At 44.3% G+C, this 17,500-nt stretch overlaps 1 protein-coding gene across 1 annotated transcript in view; it reads right to left on the bottom strand.

The window, feature by feature from the left end:
- The window catches only part of ptprnb (protein tyrosine phosphatase receptor type Nb), a 71,442-nt gene that overhangs the window by 17,014 nt on the left and 36,928 nt on the right, over window positions 1–17,500 (bottom strand). The window contains exons 8-13 of the mRNA XM_063211886.1: window positions 15,028–15,047; window positions 14,613–14,908; window positions 12,252–12,338; window positions 5,767–5,846; window positions 3,191–3,255; window positions 722–931 (exon numbers count right to left, since the gene is read on the bottom strand). Coding sequence (XP_063067956.1) covers window positions 722–931; window positions 3,191–3,255; window positions 5,767–5,846; window positions 12,252–12,338; window positions 14,613–14,908; window positions 15,028–15,047 — 758 coding nt within the window. The remainder of the gene's footprint in view (window positions 1–721; window positions 932–3,190; window positions 3,256–5,766; window positions 5,847–12,251; window positions 12,339–14,612; window positions 14,909–15,027; window positions 15,048–17,500) is intronic.

The following is a 17,500-nucleotide window of genomic DNA, read 5'->3' as shown; positions in this document are numbered from 1 at the left end:
GAGGAGAGGAGAGGAAGGGGAGAAAGGGGGGGGGTGAGAACATGATTAGGAGATGAGAGGAAAGGAAGGGAAGGAAAGGAAAGTAAAGGAGAGGAGAGGAGAGGAGTTTAGTGGCAAGGAGAGGAGAGGAGAGACGAAGGAGAGGAGAGGACAACCAGAGCAGAGGAGAGGAGAAGATGAGGGGAGAAGAAGAGATGATTAGAATGAGGAAAGCAGAGATGAGTATACAGTGATGAAAAAGGAGAGGAGGGGAACAGAATGGAAGAAAAACAAACTCACAAACACACTAATGCCTCTTTTCCACTGCAGGTTTTCTGGTAGGCCTACAGCTCGACACAGCGTGACTCGGCTGCCACTTTTTGCTTTACGATTGAGCTGTGTCGTGCCTATTTGAAAAGCCAAAAGTGGCGGCCGAGTCTCACTGTGTCGAGTTGTAGGCCTACCCGAAAACCGGGAGTGGAAAAGAGGCATACGCTTCTTAACTCCCCTATGACTCATTCTTTACTAAGCTTTACATAAATGCACGTTTGTGTTATTCCAGCTTGGCCTCTCAAGCACACAAACGCTCATCCAAACACACACCAACAGGCGCACACAAACCAAGGGCACTGGCACGAGTGCTGGTAGAAAGCCTCATTATGGAGCCCAGCCGGCACCTATGACACAGACACCAACACGCGCACACACACACACACACACACATTCACACACATTCACAAACCTGGTATTCGAAGTGAGTGACTCCCCCGGCCTCGGGTCCCAGGCCCAGTTTGGCGGAGGCCAGATTGCGAGCATGGTTCCGCAGGCATGCCACGGTTAACGCCCCCACCAGGATTCCACCCACACAGGCCACGCCCACCAGCGTCAGGGACACCCAGCGCGCGCCCTCGCGCACCCGGGTCGCCACGGGCAACGCATGCACGTCATTCTTCTGAGGAGGGCAGCGGAAATTGGAGACGGGTATGAAACAGGTATGGAAGAGACACACACACACACAAACACACCTAGTAGGGGTGAATTCAGGTAAATTGGGCCACTTTTTTTTTTTTACATATAAGCCCAAAGTGGCCCAATTTACCTGAATTCACCATATATAGAGTACAGTGTTACACCCAGAGCACAGCAGAAGATCAGACATTGCATAACCCACAGGCAAAAACAGGAGGACCGGGTAGGGCGCTGTGGTGCAGTGTGCACTAAGGCCTTGACCTTGAACGGGCTTGCTCTCCCATGGGGACCCGGGTTCGAGACTAGCCTGGGTCATCATGTCCCAATCTTTCCCTGTCTCTTGCTCCTTCTCATTTCCTGTCTCCACCTTTGACTGTCCTGTCGAAATAAAGGCCACGATGCCTAAAGGAGGAGGATTTTATATACACATATATTTTACATGTATATCATATACTGTATTAATATAATATATCATATATATCATATATTAAAGCATTGCAGTATAAAACAGGCCTCCGGGAAAGGGGCAGAAGGATAGTTATTCATTTTCATGTAGTCCAAACAACATCTGACTGAGTAGCCTATAAGGAGATCACTGACAGGAATAACAGTTAGGAAAAACATTTTACTTGAATTACGCATATAGAACAGGTGTGCTTCCAGCACCAAATGCTTGCCGTAGCTTGCCAATCAAAGAGAACACTCACTCGTTTGGGGTAGGCCTAACACTGAGGATCTTTAAGGCTATTTCAATGATAGCCCTGCCTTGCTCATAATTAAAATGAAATAACATCTGTAGCCTATTACAGATTGATGTATGGTTTTGGGTTTTTTTTGCGTAAATACACGTATAGTGCATTGGGCATTATGACAACCAAGAACGCACACACATACTCCCATTATAAATAACAATAATTTACAGTGCATCGCGTAGGCATTGCATCATTCTCCATCATTTTTTCTCACTGCATTGACCGCGGTTACCTAGGCAACCGCCTCACCTGACATCACTGTCTACTGGAACTGACCGATATGCGGCGTAGACGCGGGGATTACCTTGCGGTTCCTGGCGAGGCTTGTGGATTGCTTGGTATTTATCAAAATCGATCTCGCAAGGCACCAAGGTTTATGATTAGTCTACTCGCATATGAGCACGTAGCCTGTAACCTCGAGCACGTCACATGTGAATTTCCTCAGTAAATACATGGATAAGTGCAAATATGTTATTTTCTTTAGCGGCAGCCTAAATTCACACTACGAATAACGAATAAAAAAGGCGCATTCTTAGCGCTGAATGATGTAGCCTGATAATAAGTGTTAACTTCGAGTCCACATGTCTGTCAAGGCCTGCATTTGATTTAGTCCCAGAGAAAAGCAGAGACACAGCAATGGAACTCACCCTTTTCTCTTCTCGTCATCAGGACTGGGGCCCCTATCTGGCTAACCCCCATGTTTGCGAGCATGCCTGGACCAGAATGAGCTGGCAACAACACGTTAAAGCTCATTAATTCGGCCATGCTCGGTCCGACCAACCAAGCGTCCGCTCCCTCCTAAAGTCGAAAGCGATCCGAAAAACGAAGGAGAAGACGAAGGACAAGAGACAGACGGAATATCTCGCGCGCAGCTCCCTCGATCCGGTGCGTTCGCACGCGTGAGCGCGCTGAACAGTTTTGTCACCCCAGATGTCGTTTCCATGGCAACGGCAGCACATGTTGCCGGTGGGGGGTCTTTGATGGCCAGAGATCCGGGAGAGAGCGGCATAAACACGGAGACGGAGCCGCGTCACTCTCGCTGCATTCACAGTCTCTTTGGATTAAATTCAAAAGAATGGGCACCAAATGCGCAGATTTTCAGTTTGTAGCCTATGTGCGTTTCTTCTTCTTCTTCTTCTTCTTCTTCTTCTTCTTCTTCTTCTTCTTCTTCTTCTTCTTCTTCTTCTTCTTCTTCTTCTTCTTCTTCTTCAGTCTCTCTCTCTGTCTCTCTCTGTCTCTCTCTCTCTGTCTCTCTCTCGCTCTCCCTTCCTCCTGATCCCTAACAACTGGAGTGTGACCTGTTTCTCCAGCATCAAACTAGTTACACGCACACACACACAGACACAGACACAGACACACACACACACACACACACACACACACACACACACACACACACACACACACACACACACACACACACACACACACACACACACACACACACACACACACACACACACCATGCGAAATGTGTGTGACTGACCTACCTCCCCAATGCCAGACTGCAGTATCTTCAGACCTGTCTCTGACTCCAGAAAAGTCTTCTCAGCCACTACCAAACCAAGCAAAGGTACATTTTAGTTGGAAAGCAAAGTGTAAGTTCAAACTTAGGCTATGTCCAAGTTTGAAGATCCTTGTTCTGACAAGTAGTTCTAGGCTACCGTTGGCCTACTGTAGGCTACATATTGTTCAGATGATCGCAAACAGGCACATGCAAAGCTACGTTATGTATTTTCTGTGCAAATCCAACCTTTGATCTTGGCAGACTCACCATGTCATTATAAAATATGTCAGAGAGAGTAAACCTGATGAAGCCAAAAATGTTGGGCCTCAATAAGGATTCACATTTTGGGCCCCCAAAATGACAAATTATGTTATCAACATCCTTCCAGGGGCCCTGTCAGTGCTGTCGGGCCCTTAGAATCTGTAACACTCCCCCCAGAGACAATGAAGCATGTGGCAACATTTTTAGTCATCAAATTTGACCTATATTGACAACCACCAAAATGCTTTAATTACTGTAGCCTATATCTGTTTTGGATAGGCCTGCTGCAGCTGCGGGAGGCTCACTGATGCCTTTGAGAATATGGTCAGGACAAAAGTCCTCAATCACAGTCGACCAGGCAAATGCCCTGTATGCCATAACGGAGACCAAATCGGAGCATTGACTGGTAGGTGGCGAGTTCGAGCCCTGAGTGGTGAACTGTGCAGGAAACACCTCAGTTACACTGGTGCCGTAACCCGGATGGGAGCGAGGTTTAGGGGGGTGAGTGTAATGGAGGCCAATTTGCAGAGTGTGGCGTCGTGGAATGTTAGTAAACCTCCCACCCGAAGCTTCATACAGTATCGGTAGCGCTGAGCTATCGGACTGGTCCTTTCGCTCAGTGGTATTGTGTTGTGCCTCCCATGCCCAAACTGGAGCGTCAAATGGTAGGTGGTGAGTTTGAGCCCCAAGTGGCACAGTTAGTTACACATTATGGCTGGGCGGTATACCGTTAAAAAAACGTGATAACGGTTTCACCTACACAAGGTTCACTTTTTGATGAGAGAAGGTTTTTTTTTTTGTTTTTATTCCAAAAAAGTGATTAAAATTGAAATGGAGATTAATTTAAATTCAGGATTTTATCTCATTTTTAAATTAAATTTCAGTCTTTTCTTCAGAAACATTGAGATGTGGGGGGAAATCGCCGCTTATAAAAAAAATGCGTAGAGAACCGTGATATCAATTTTCATCAAGAAAACTGTGATACACATTTTTTCCAGAACCGCCCAGCCCTATTAGACATTATGGCCAATCAATCCAGCCACGACTACAAAATTACCATAGTTACAGTTTTTCTCGATTGCCTACACACAATTTTCGGAATCGGTCTTCGAATTCTCAAAACTCTACACACAAATCTCCAAACCTCACACACAACGGGCCAAACTCTTCACTACCTCTGAAAAATGCACGTCTTGTCTCAAAACAATGTACTCTCTTCTAAAAACCTCATTTTGTCGTCAAATGACACACACAGACAGTCACTACAATACACATTTGCAGACCCATTAAAACACTGTTGGGCACAGGGTAAAACTAATTTCTCCCAGTAACTTGGGCTTTTTTTGTTCTGGATTGCATGGATACTGTGACATAAGTTGGAAAAACTTCATTCCCACAACACAGAAACAGAAACAGAAAGATTTTTTATGTCTTTTTCACAAAAATAATACAAAGATAAACCCCACTGCCTATTTGGCAGTACAAAAAAAACATTACATTACTGTATAGCCTATTGCTATGAAAAAAACTCTATAGGCCTACTCAACTTGAAACACAGTAGAAACTTATTTTCTTCAGTGTTCTACTTACTAAAGAGGGTATTTTTCTGTAGTAAAATACTGAAATATTGTTTTTAGACTCGGAGTACACAGACGTGTATATATTTTACATATTTTTACAGTAAGTAAAAATATTTAAAAATTGCACTAATGTATTGTAAAATATTGGGTAACCACATGAAAGTTATGTCTTTTATAACATATTTTTGAGTTCAAAAACTAAACAAATGTGTTTTCTCCTTGCATCCACTCATTTTTCATCAATATGACATGCAATGTGTGTCCTTATGGGGTGATGATTTCAGATTGTAAACCGGTATGAAGAGAGTTTGCCCATGTGATGAGGAAGTGAACATAGTTGCAGTTGATTGTAGTGTTGTGAATGACAGTGTGTTCCATGAGAAACCCAGTGTTTTTCTTTATGAAAATTGAGTGTAATCCAGAGAATTGTGTGTAATGGTGTGAAAAGAGTGTGTTTTAAAACTGGAATTTGAGTGTTAAGTAGGAATTGTGTTTAGTGTTCAGTAACATTGGTTAGGGGAGTTGGGAAATGGGTGAGATGTTCCGAGAATTGTGTGTGAAGTACCAGAACTTGTGTGGAGGCAATCGAGAAAAACTGTAATACAGTGATGAACCGACAGTAGGGGCCATAGCAATAGGGGCTTACTTGGTCACCATGGCAATGGCTTACAATACTAACCTCAGTAACCCTAGCTCACCCTAGCAACAAGCATCTCACCTGCTTTGTCAGAGACGTCCTGTGCCGTGAGGTTCTGGTCATTGGGTCGCAAGCGGAAGGTCAGCGCTGGACCCACCACACTGCAGAAGGGAAAACCATCAACCATCATCTGTGAGTGTTTGTGTGTGTGTCTGTGTGTGTGTGTGTGTGTGTGTGCGCGCGCGCGTGCGCACTCGTGTGTGTGTGCACGTGTTTGTGGGTGTGTGTGTGTGTGTGTGTGTGTGTGCGCGTGTTTGTGGGTGTGTGCATGTGTTTGTGTGTGCGCGCCCCTGTGTGTATGTGAGTGAGCGGACATACCTCTATGTGTGTTAGTCTATCTGTAGGCATAGTGCTTTTGTAGCTATTTGTTTTGTTCGTCTGTCCGTCTGTCTGTCTGTCTGTCTGTCTGTCTGTCTGGTGGCCTTTCTGTCTGTCTGGTGGCCTGTCTTGCCTGTAGTTGTTGGTGTTGCATGTTTTTGTATGAGAGGTCGCACTGGCAGGCAGCACACATACACACAGCTGAGAGTTAGAGTTCATCCAGTTTATTCATACAAAAACACACGCACGCAAGCACACACACACAAATGGCGGCACACACACACGTGCGCGCACACACACACAGACACAAATGGTGTAACAAAAGGCATGCAGCGTACACACACGCACGCACGCACGCACACACACACACACACACACACACACACACACACACACACACACACACACACACACACACACACACACACACACACACAGGCACACACACACGTTTACACATCAGGCCACAGTAGATCAGGGCATAAACACAGAAAGGAATAACAGCAACAGCAGTAAATCTTCACTAGTTTCACAATGGTTTGAACTATTCTTTACTGTAACAGTAGTAAACCATTTTAGAGAGTAGGCTACAGTAAATCGTCGTGATTTCAGAGGTTTCTATGGTTAAGTGGTACCATGCTTTGTATTGGCAGGCACACTCAGGCTGGAGAAGTGGGGAGAAAACTAGGGAGAAGAGAAGAGAAGAGAAGAGAAGAGAAGAGAAGAGAAGAGAAGAGAAGAGAAGAGAAGAGAAGAGAAGAGAAGAGAAGAGACGAGAAGAGAAGAGAAGAAAAAGCAAGAGAGGAGAGGAGAGGAGAGGAGAGGAGAGGAGAGGAGAGGAGAGGAGAGAAGAGGAGAGGAGAGGAGAGGAAAGAAGCTTAGAAGGTTTAAAAGAATTAGAGAGTACAAAATGAGAAAGGATTATGAAAAGACAATATATGACTGTGAGGTGTGTGGCCAAGCGGTCATGATCAATATCATAAATCACACACTAGATGCACCATACATAATCTACACAACAAGCCATGCACTATCAACATTTGTAAACTATTAAAGATTCACTGTGTATGCCGTGTATGTTTTTGCCTTTGTGCAGTCATCTCAACACTCATACATGACCTCCTCCGTGACAAGTGAAATGGATTGTGGGAGTTGTAGGCTGGGACAGACACAGAGGGGATTCCACCTCACCACAAGAACCAGGAACCAAGAAGAGGATTTACAGACAATGGGTCAAGGTGGGATATACTATAATAAACAGCCAAGGTTCTTTTTTTCTTCTTTTTAATATATATATTTTTGAATTTTGAGAAAGGACAGTGGAGAAGAGACAGGAAGTGGGTAGAGAGAGATGGGGAAGGATCGGCAAATGACCCGGGCCGGATTCGAACCCGGGTTGCCAGCATAGCAGTCCAGTGCCCAGCCAGTGGAGCCACGGCGGGACCAAACCATTCGAGGTTCTAAGACTAGTACTGCAGTGTGGAACACTGACCGGCATGGTACCGTCCCGCCACACTGCTCCCTTTGGGGGCGCCATTGGGGGCTGCCCCCTTGCACGGGTGAGGCATTCATGCAATTTCGTTGTGTGCAGTGTGCACTTATGTGCTGTGTCACAATGACAATGAGAGGTGGAGTTTCGCTTTCACCTCCATCCAAGGTTCTAAGGTGTGCCCTTGTGGAACACATACCAATGCATGGTCAGAAAGACCGGAACCACCTGCTGTTCTCATGAGCCACGATGCATGAAAGGTCAAGGAAAGAGTAAAACCACATGCGGTTCAGTAGTGTGGCACCAGGGGTGTTGTACAGGGGGGGCAAAGTGTGACTGAATCACCAGGGCCCCATGTAGTGCACATAGGAGCCCCACAGTGTCTGATTCATGTAAAAATACGTCTGGAGGGGTCAATTGGAGCTGATTGTGCACAGGGCCCAATCAATCAATCAATCAATCAATCAAGAGTTTATTGTCATTGTCAAAAAGGCAACGAAATTGTGTTTCGGGTACAATACTTAGTAGCAGCAAAAACTAATACAAAGTTTAGTACACCTGGGACGCTGCGCACTGCGCGCATCCACCTTCACAAATCTTGGTTTTAGACAAGTGTTAGACAACATTGGGTAAGGATGAGGAGAAAAAAAGATTCCATAGCTCCACATTGCAAACATTACAATATCAAGGCATAGAACAAAAAAACCTCATATGGCTATAAGCAGTGAAGACAGAGACATTGTACAAGAACCGGAGGGGGGGCAGAAAGAGGCAGAGGAGGCGTTGAATGAAGAGTAAGGGGAGGGGTGGGCACTGGATAGCTTATCACCCCACAATTTGCTGCTAGCTACACCCCTGCGTGCCAAACACACAAACGCAAACAGGTCAGCGTGCATTTGGCGGATATAGTCATCAGATTAGGTTATCAGATCCAGGAAATGCTGGCCCATCTCTATTGATCTTGTCTGACTGAGAAGATCAAACGGTGATGGGTGTCTTTCATTCTGCGTGTAGTTTTGAGCTTGCATGTTGCATGCTGGTTGGTGCATACTGCTGAAATGTGCATGGTGTGCAAACAACATGCACTGGGCAGCTACAACATCAACCAAAAATAAACAATATTTGGACACCCAAACATTGTGTAGAAAAATACAGTCGTGAAAAAAAATATGAGGAGTCATTGAAGGAGAATATGTGTGTGTGTGTGTGTGTGTGTGTGTGTGTGTGTGTGTGTGTGTGTGTGTGTGTGTGTGTGTGTGTGTGTGTGTGTGTGTGTGTGTGTGTGTGTGTATGTGTGTGTGTGTGTGTGTGTGTGTGTGTGTGTTGGAATCTCTGGTTGTGTTGTTGAGTGTGTGTGTGTGTGTGTGTGTGTGTGTGTGTGTGTGTGTGTGTGTGTGTGTGTGTGTGTGTGTGTGTGTGTCCTTAAGTCTCCCTGAGGCCTTGTAAATATCCACAGTGAAGCGTGCTGAGAGCTGTAAGCCTGTCTGAGTGTATCACGTCTGAAAGGCTCTGTGATTGCATCTATAGCACTGCCCCATCAGGATGTCCTGAGTGTGTGTGCGTGCGTGCGTGCGTGCGTGTGTGTGTGTGTGTGTGTGTGTGTGTGTGTGTGTGTGTGTGTGTGTGTGTGTGTGTGTGTGTGTGTGTGTGCACATGCCCGTGCCAAGCTACTGTCTGTGTATCTTTCTGGATGTGCTATGGTGTGTGTGTGTGTGTGTGTGTGTGTGTGTGTGTGTGTGTGTGTGTGTGTGTGTGTGTGTGTGTGTGTGTGTGTGTGTGTGTGTGTGTGTGTGTGTGTGTGTGTGTGTGTGTGCACATGCCCGTGCCAAGCTACTGTCTGTGTATCTTTCTGGATGTGCTATGGTGTGTTTGTGTGTGTATGTGAATGTGTGTCTGTGTGTGTGTGTGTGTGTGTGTGTGTGTGTGTGTGTGTGTGTGTGTGTGTGTGTGTGTGTGTGTGTGTAGACGGAGAGGGAGAGAGGGCTTATGTCAGGACTTTCTCCTGACCCTGGCAGCTGTAAAGGCTGGACTGGATCACTGGACTGGAGGTGGACTAGACCCAGATCACTGGACTGGAGGTGGACTAGACCCAGATCACTGGACTGGAGGTGGACTAGACCCAGATCACTGGACTGGAGGTGGACTAGACCCAGATCACTGGACTGGAGGTGGACTAGACCCGGATCACTGGACTAGATGTGGGCTGGGCCTGTGTCAGACCAGGCCAGGGCATTGCATGGCTGTTTTAGGAATGTTCAATAGTTATAAGATTTGTATTTGAAGAGTTCAGATGCAAAACCCCCTAAGTGCCATTTCAGAAAATAATCCTAATTCATTTTTATTTAATACAAAGCTATAAAAATTGCATATTTTTTCATTTTATTTATGTAATATAACTATTTACATGTATTATCAAGTACATGAATGTAAACCAAACCCACAATGGGGTTCTCTAAAAATATAGAAGTGCAGGTCTTCAGAAATGGAGTTAGGGGGTTTTGCATCTGAACTCTTCATTTGTAAAACATAACCTGTTAGCCTGAGTATTCCCATGCCGCGTTGTGCACTTGTTTCAATTTGAAGGACAGGCATGGAAACATCTCGCTGAAATCTTTGGGGACGCAAATACAGAATGGGGAGGGAGAATAAGATCTATTATTAGACAAAGATTGTGGTTTGAAAAAGTTTGTTTAGTATTGAAGTTTTTTTTTTTACTGATCTACTATGTCGACACCAGATTCAAAACCAGCTTACCATCAAGCTAGTATTTGATAGTATTTAGAAAGTATTTGAAGATAGTATTTGAAATAGTCTAGATTGCCCTTCCCCACAAAAAAGGAACAGGTGATTCCCATACCTCACTTGTGATATTCTCACTTGTGATATAGTCTTGAGATAGCCAGGCCACAGTAGGCAGTGTTGCCAGATCGAGCCGTTTCCCACCCAATTGGGCTGTTTAGGTTTGGCTTCTGCGGTAAAAAAAAAGAGTCAAAAACGAGCATTGGGCGGGGTCATTTCTGTAGTAGATTTATGGAAATCAATACAAATTTGGCGGTATGTAGTGCCTCCAGGCGGTTTTTGAAAAAAAAAAATTCAGTCAGTCTTGTGTGATGAAGGGCATGCTGCCCGAAATGTCACATATTAAATAAGAGAAACGCGAAGTTGGTGTCGCGGACTTTATTTTTCCGCCCGAAACATCACATCTTTTAAAAAAGGAAACAGGAGCTTGGTGTCGCAGACTTTATTTCCAGATTTCATGTGACTTTGCTAGTCCTGCACCCCATTTTTTTTAGACGGATGTGCATGTTTTTCCTTTGTTCATCCTGGACATGACCAGACACATCTGGCAACCCATCCTCCTCCATGACTGAGGTACCCTGAGCATTGTACCGTCCCGCCGCACTGCTCCCTTTCGGACACAATTGAGGGCTGCCCCCTTGCACGGGTGAGGCATTAATGCAATTCAATTTTCATTGTGTGCAGTGTGCACTTGTGTGCTTTGGAGTGATGTGTCACAATAACAATGGGAGTTGGAGTTTCCCAGTTGGGCTTTTCCTTACATAGTAGATCAGCCTTTGCCTGGCTCTTACCCGATGACCTGTAGTTCCGTGCAGCTCCAGAGCTACAGAGCTACACACACAAAGAGGTCTGGAAGGAACCTGGACCCCGTTTCTCAAAAGCATCGTTGCTAGCCAGTTAGCAACTTAGTAAGTTGCCAATGGGAAAATGCATTGCAACTAAGTAAGTTGCTAACTTAGTTAGCAGCAGGGCTTTGAACCGGTTGAAGGAACGAAAACGAAGACCGGGAACTTTTTGTATTTTACAGGGAACAGAAATGAAACCGGAAACATTTTTTTTTTATGTTCTGGAAAAGGAACACTTATTGAAAAATAATTGCAACCGGTTAATACCAGTTAATACCGTTCCTCAAACAAACCTTATTAGGTTATTAGTAGGCCTTATTATTTTCCTGGGCACGTTACCATGACGGCTGAGGTTCACGTCCTGTGTGACATCAGACATTCTTTGACTGAATGGACAGAGAGCTGTGAATTACAAAGTCTCCACTCCACATCTTAAATAAGAGAAACCACTGTCATACAAAAGGGCAGAGTTTCCATTGCATCATTGTGAGACATTGCAGAGAAGCGTGTGTAAAGCGACCCGAGAATGTTCTACGTTATTGGGCATCCATGGTCGCTTCAAATATGCACAAACTCACAATGTCCATCATAGTGCTTCCCGTGACCCAGTCATTGAGTCATTGAGTTTTCATCGTTGAGGTTTATTCTCCGCTTCTCTGCTTAGGTTGTCCCTGAATGACAAAATTCTGGAGGATATTGTTTTCATCCGCTTGAATAAACAGTTTGGAATGTAGGCTGACTCATTTGCACTTCTGTCTTTCTTGGTTAATTAACGTCAGTTAGGCCTATGGGGAGTAATCAGCTGACAGGAACGAAATTAACCGCTCCGGGAACAATATTGTTTTGTTCTAACCGGTTCGGGAACGTCAATTTATTGGTGGAACTCATAACCAGAAACGTTATAATTCCGTTTCTGTTCGGAACGGAACGTTGAGAAAAAAATAACGGTTCAAAGCCTTGGTTAGCAGCGACACTGTCGAGAAACGCACCCCAGGCTAGGACAGCCTGGTTGTGTCTGCGCTTTGCTGGCCTGGCCAGCAGGGGGCGTACAATACCTGATGTTGATGAAGGAGGAGGTGGTGAGGTGGATCCTCCATGCCAGAGTCTCCAGCAGGTGAACCCCGTCATATAGACTGAGGGGACTGCAGAGAAACACACAGGCATTCACCCATTCACAAACACACACACACACACACACACACACACACACACACACACACACACACACACACACACACACACACACACACACACACACATACACACACACACTCGCATACAGTACAAGCATACACACACATGCACAAGCACACACACACAAAGACATTGCACGGACATTTACGAAATCACAAACATATATGCAAGCCAAGGACACACGTATAGACATATGTCAGGATGATCACACAAGCACACACACACACACACACACACACACACACACACACACACACACACACACACACACACACACACACACACACACATACACAAACACAAACACAAGCCCATGCTAACATTCAGTAGCTTTGCATACAGAGAAGAATGAAAATGTACTGTACAACTAATCTTTAACATATTGAATTCAGTTAAGAAGCTGTTTACATGTATGTGGATATTTTTGAAAATGCATTGGTTTTGGCCTCTAGTTAACATGTAAAATGAGTTTTAGAATGTGCATTCCAAAATTCTGGTTTTAATCCCTTAAGACACGGCGTTATAAATGAGCTGTTACCAGAATGGCATGTCGTAATGTATTACTAAAGGCCTCATGCACTGTCATAGTAGTGTAGTTTTATATTAGTTAACATTCAATGTCTATTACAGCGTGCCACTGGTGGTACGGCGTGCATTAACCCATTGTGTCCTGGAGACACATATACGCTGCATTCGGGTTCTTGAGATTTGAGCTGTGTTATTAAAGATGTGGGTAACTTAGAGCTGCATTCACATTTTAAGGCAAAACGTCCTAGCTTTTAAATGTAACTCATTTCATGTTTGAATCTGCTTCGGAGGCTGAGATATTTAAAGTGGTAGTTCGCTATTTTAGACATTAAGCCTTGTTTGTGTGACTTCTGGGGTGAAGTAGAGATGTTCTCATCACAATTTTGACATTTGGTGCTGAACGGAGCATTTGGGTATTCAAGACTGCAGCCCCCCCACCTTTACATTGACTCCAATGAAGCACTCAAGCAATCAATCATAAAATGGCATTAAACTTTCGTTTGCAGAGACATGAAACTCACCGAGTGGTCAGAGGTGGGCAGCGATACGTTGGCTCGAAAATCACCGCGAAATACGCTTCCAGAGAAGATATATTCATTATTGTCCGTCTTCATTGATTGTATTGGTTTGACTAGTATTACTCTGCGCGACCGGAAATGGGGGTGCGTTTGTTTACGTTACTATCTATGGTTTGTATGCAAGCTGTAGTTTTTTTAGCCAGTCCCGCTCAAAGATAGCCGTTCTACCTCGCTCCTTGATGTCTACATAAACAACACACTATCGCTACCTACTGGCTGGGTGTCTACTGCTATTCAACGGCGTCTGGGGAAAAATAGGTCCGCCAAATGCTAAACAACAGTTAGAAGGCATATTTCGCTGCAATTTTCGGGTCAATTTATCGCTGTCTACCACTGACCACACGGTGAGTTCCATGTCTTCTCAAACAAAAGTTTAATGCCATTTTATAATCGATTGCTTGAGTGCTCTATTGGAGTCAATGTAAAGGTGGGGGGGCTGCAGTCTTGGATACCCAAATGCTCCGTTCAGCACCAAATGTCAAAATTGTGATGAGAACATCTCTACTTCACCCCAGAAGTCACACACCTAATGTCTAAAATAGCGAACTACCACTTTAAGGTTTAATAGGCAGAGGGCACCCTTTCCAAAAAGGGCTTAGGACAAAATGGGTTAAGGGGCTACAAGCATCCCATAATAGGAGGGCTAAAACGCACCTGTCACAATTTATTTTTGTCTACATTTCCTGTTTGCAAATAAACAAATATCCACACACGTGTAACCAGCCCCTTATAACTAGAAAAGAGAGAGACATCATGCTTCACAAACATTTAAAGACAAGAAGATACGTAGATGATTTTTCTTTTCACAAGTAAACCTTAATCTATATACGTAAACAGACACACATAATCCTAGAAAGACGAACACACACACACACAACCTACACAAAGCTGAGGAACGCAGCACCCCACAAATTCACACATATGCACATGCATGCACACACACACACACACACACACACACACACACACACACACACACACACACACACACACACACACACACACACACACACACACACACACACACACACACACACACACACACACACACAGCCCCACACACACACACACACACACACACACACTGCCAGACACAGTCCCATATGCACGGCATACCTCTGATTAGTAACAATATATCCATACTCCTTCTTGGCGTGTTTCCCCACCTCTCCAACAGGTGCATCGGCAGCCATCTTGTCCCCCTGTGAAGCTGACTGTGGTGGCGGTGGTGGTGGTGGTGTTGATTCTACTGCCCCAGTACTTGTCTTCTGGACTGGGCTAGTGCGGGCCGGGGCAACTGGCGCTGGAGCTATGGGGGTGCCAGGGGTGACCTGGGCCGCTACAGGGGCGGATTGCTTGGGGGCGGAGGCCTTCTCTATCAGGTGAGTCATGGAACCTTCGGTGAGCTTGAGCTAAACTCAGGAAAAATGGACAAGTCTTATTTTTAACAAAGTTCAACTACAATATACATAACGTGAAGTGTGTTTGTGGGTCTTAGAAGACCTGATGATTGAACAATACAATATACTACACAAGGGGTGACCTCTTGAGCTGAACTCACAAATGAGAGTTACCAGAGAGTTGAGGCACCTCTACAACATTGTCAGTGAAAGTAGACTATAACACAACAATTCATGCATTTATGAGGCCTCTGTCCATTAGCCAGATTTACACCGGCTAATTGAAAGGAGATATACGTATACAGTAACACATCCCTCCTCTATGTAACACCTCCCTCTCCAACTCGATTCAAGCTTTGGAAGGTGCCTGGTCTTACTTTTAAGCAGAGCCGTATATTAAGAGAGTCTGGCCAACTATGGGTTTGAACGTTCAAGCTATCCCGCTATTTTGATTGGTTCTGGGCTGGTCACATGTTTTATGGACGCCATGTTCGCTCCCCACGCTCCCATTAATGAGCATTATCAGATATAAAAAATAACGCTTCACTATAATATTATTACATTATTATTATGACAAACTGTTGTGCATATGGCTGTAGTGCAGGACCGGTCAGGAGAAAAAAACAACATCGTTTAACTCGTGACAGAAACAAGAATTTGGGACATACACAGATATAAACTCCACTTTATGGAATATAAAGATCAGAATTAATAACTGGAAAGCAGCAGATTTCTCCGTGTTGTGTGAGGTAAATGTATTTTTTCCCCTTCGATATTTGTTAACAATTACTTTTGAAAGAAATAGTCATGATGATGGCATGCTCTCAAAAACTCCTGTCCGCACTTTGAAAACGAATGAAGTTACGTTTCTGTCATGACTTGAAATTAGCTTGTCAAATCTTAATTGCCACCTGTAACTATGCTATACCGTGAAAACATAACTTTGCCCACTAAGTTATTATTTCTGTCGCGCTAATAAGGTCCTTTCCCCCTGCGATTTAAACTCACGTCCAGTCTCATCCTATGAGCATCCAGACTCATCCTACGAGCATCCAGACTCATCCTACAGTTCTACTGTCTGCAATCACGTTTATGCACTGCTGAGCACATTGTTATTTTTAGACTACTAAATCTCGACACAACGTGAAACTTTGCTGCAAGTATCACCAGGGTCCCTGTACATGAACTTGACCATTGTTGTGAATATTATTTCTGTACATTACTGACAGCGGTGTAGTCTACTTTTTTGAAGTGGGTATACTGTATATTTGAGCATTTTTTGTAGTGGGTATACTGTATATATTTGTGCTATTCAAAACAATGGGTCAATCAATTTGAAGTGGGCATACTGAAATCCTTGAAATTTAGATGTGGGTATACTCCGTATACCCGCGTTCTACGTAGACTACACCACTGATTACTGAAATATCGACTTTGACGTTGGCCCTACCTAGGCAACAACAACGCGGAAGTAACGCTTGAATGCACTGCTGAGCACATCAAAACTATGCTGACAAAACCCTCTTTTAAGCAAACCTCTTCTACGTACAAATTTGTTAACGTTTGTTTTCATATGTTGGGATCTTGATAATACTACAACCCAAGTTTGATGGTCTATGAAGCCTTATTTGTATTTTAAATCCAGCGATTTTGACGGTATGCTGCCCATAGGGTTACACTGTAGAATCCTCACAGTGGGGAGCGAACATGACGTCCATGATTCGAGTTGGCCAGACTCTCTTAGTATAATACAGGGGTGTCAAACTCAAATTGACCGAGGTGCCAAAATAAGAATCTTCAACGAAGTCGCGGGCCGAACTCAACATTGAAAATGGACTAGCTCCGAAACGTCTGTCTCTCCAGTTAATCCTTAGACTTCTGTTGTATATTTTCGGCTTCAATACACTTTTTCACACAAGTCTTGTGTGCGCCTCCTTTTTCCATTATTTTGAGTGATTACTACTTTTTTGGGAGTGCTCGCACCAAGCAATACACGAGCATTAAGTTCAAGGCGCAGACGCCGTCCTTTGTTGGTCTTTTTGTCATTCACTAAAATTGTGCGTACATGCGCTTCATACTCATAGTTAAAATTCAAACACACTCTTTCCCATCATGTACGTATGGTAGTTCAAATGTGTCTGCACATCCGGTGACATCATATTTCATGTTCAAGTCTTGTAACACTATACCTTAATGGTGCATGTGGGCCAACTGTAATACAGATTTGAAATGATCTCGCGGGCCAAATAAAACGTCTCCGCGGGCCAGATTTGGCCCCCGGGCCTGAGTTTGACATCCCTGGTGTAATATATGGCTCTGCTTTTAAGGAGATTTTGCTGCCCTCTGCTGTTCCTTCTCGCCTCATTAGACTAACAACTCATGATGACCCCAGGGAAACTGATGGAATTTAAATTACTAGATACACTTAGATAGAGCTTTGAAACAAAGATACATACTGTTTTTTTGGAGCCAGCGTCTCCTTGGTTCTCATCTGTATAAAAAGGAAAGAAAGTAGTCAGACTGAGTGAAAAAAATGAAATACATGATGTGGCTGCAAACTGTATCTGATGGTGGGCAGCATCCATTTCCTTGGATGTCACCATT

This window comes from Engraulis encrasicolus, chromosome 12 (genome assembly GCF_034702125.1).
Source record: "Engraulis encrasicolus isolate BLACKSEA-1 chromosome 12, IST_EnEncr_1.0, whole genome shotgun sequence".
NCBI lineage: Eukaryota > Metazoa > Chordata > Actinopteri > Clupeiformes > Engraulidae > Engraulis > Engraulis encrasicolus.
This window is presented reverse-complemented; position numbering and strand designations above follow the sequence as displayed.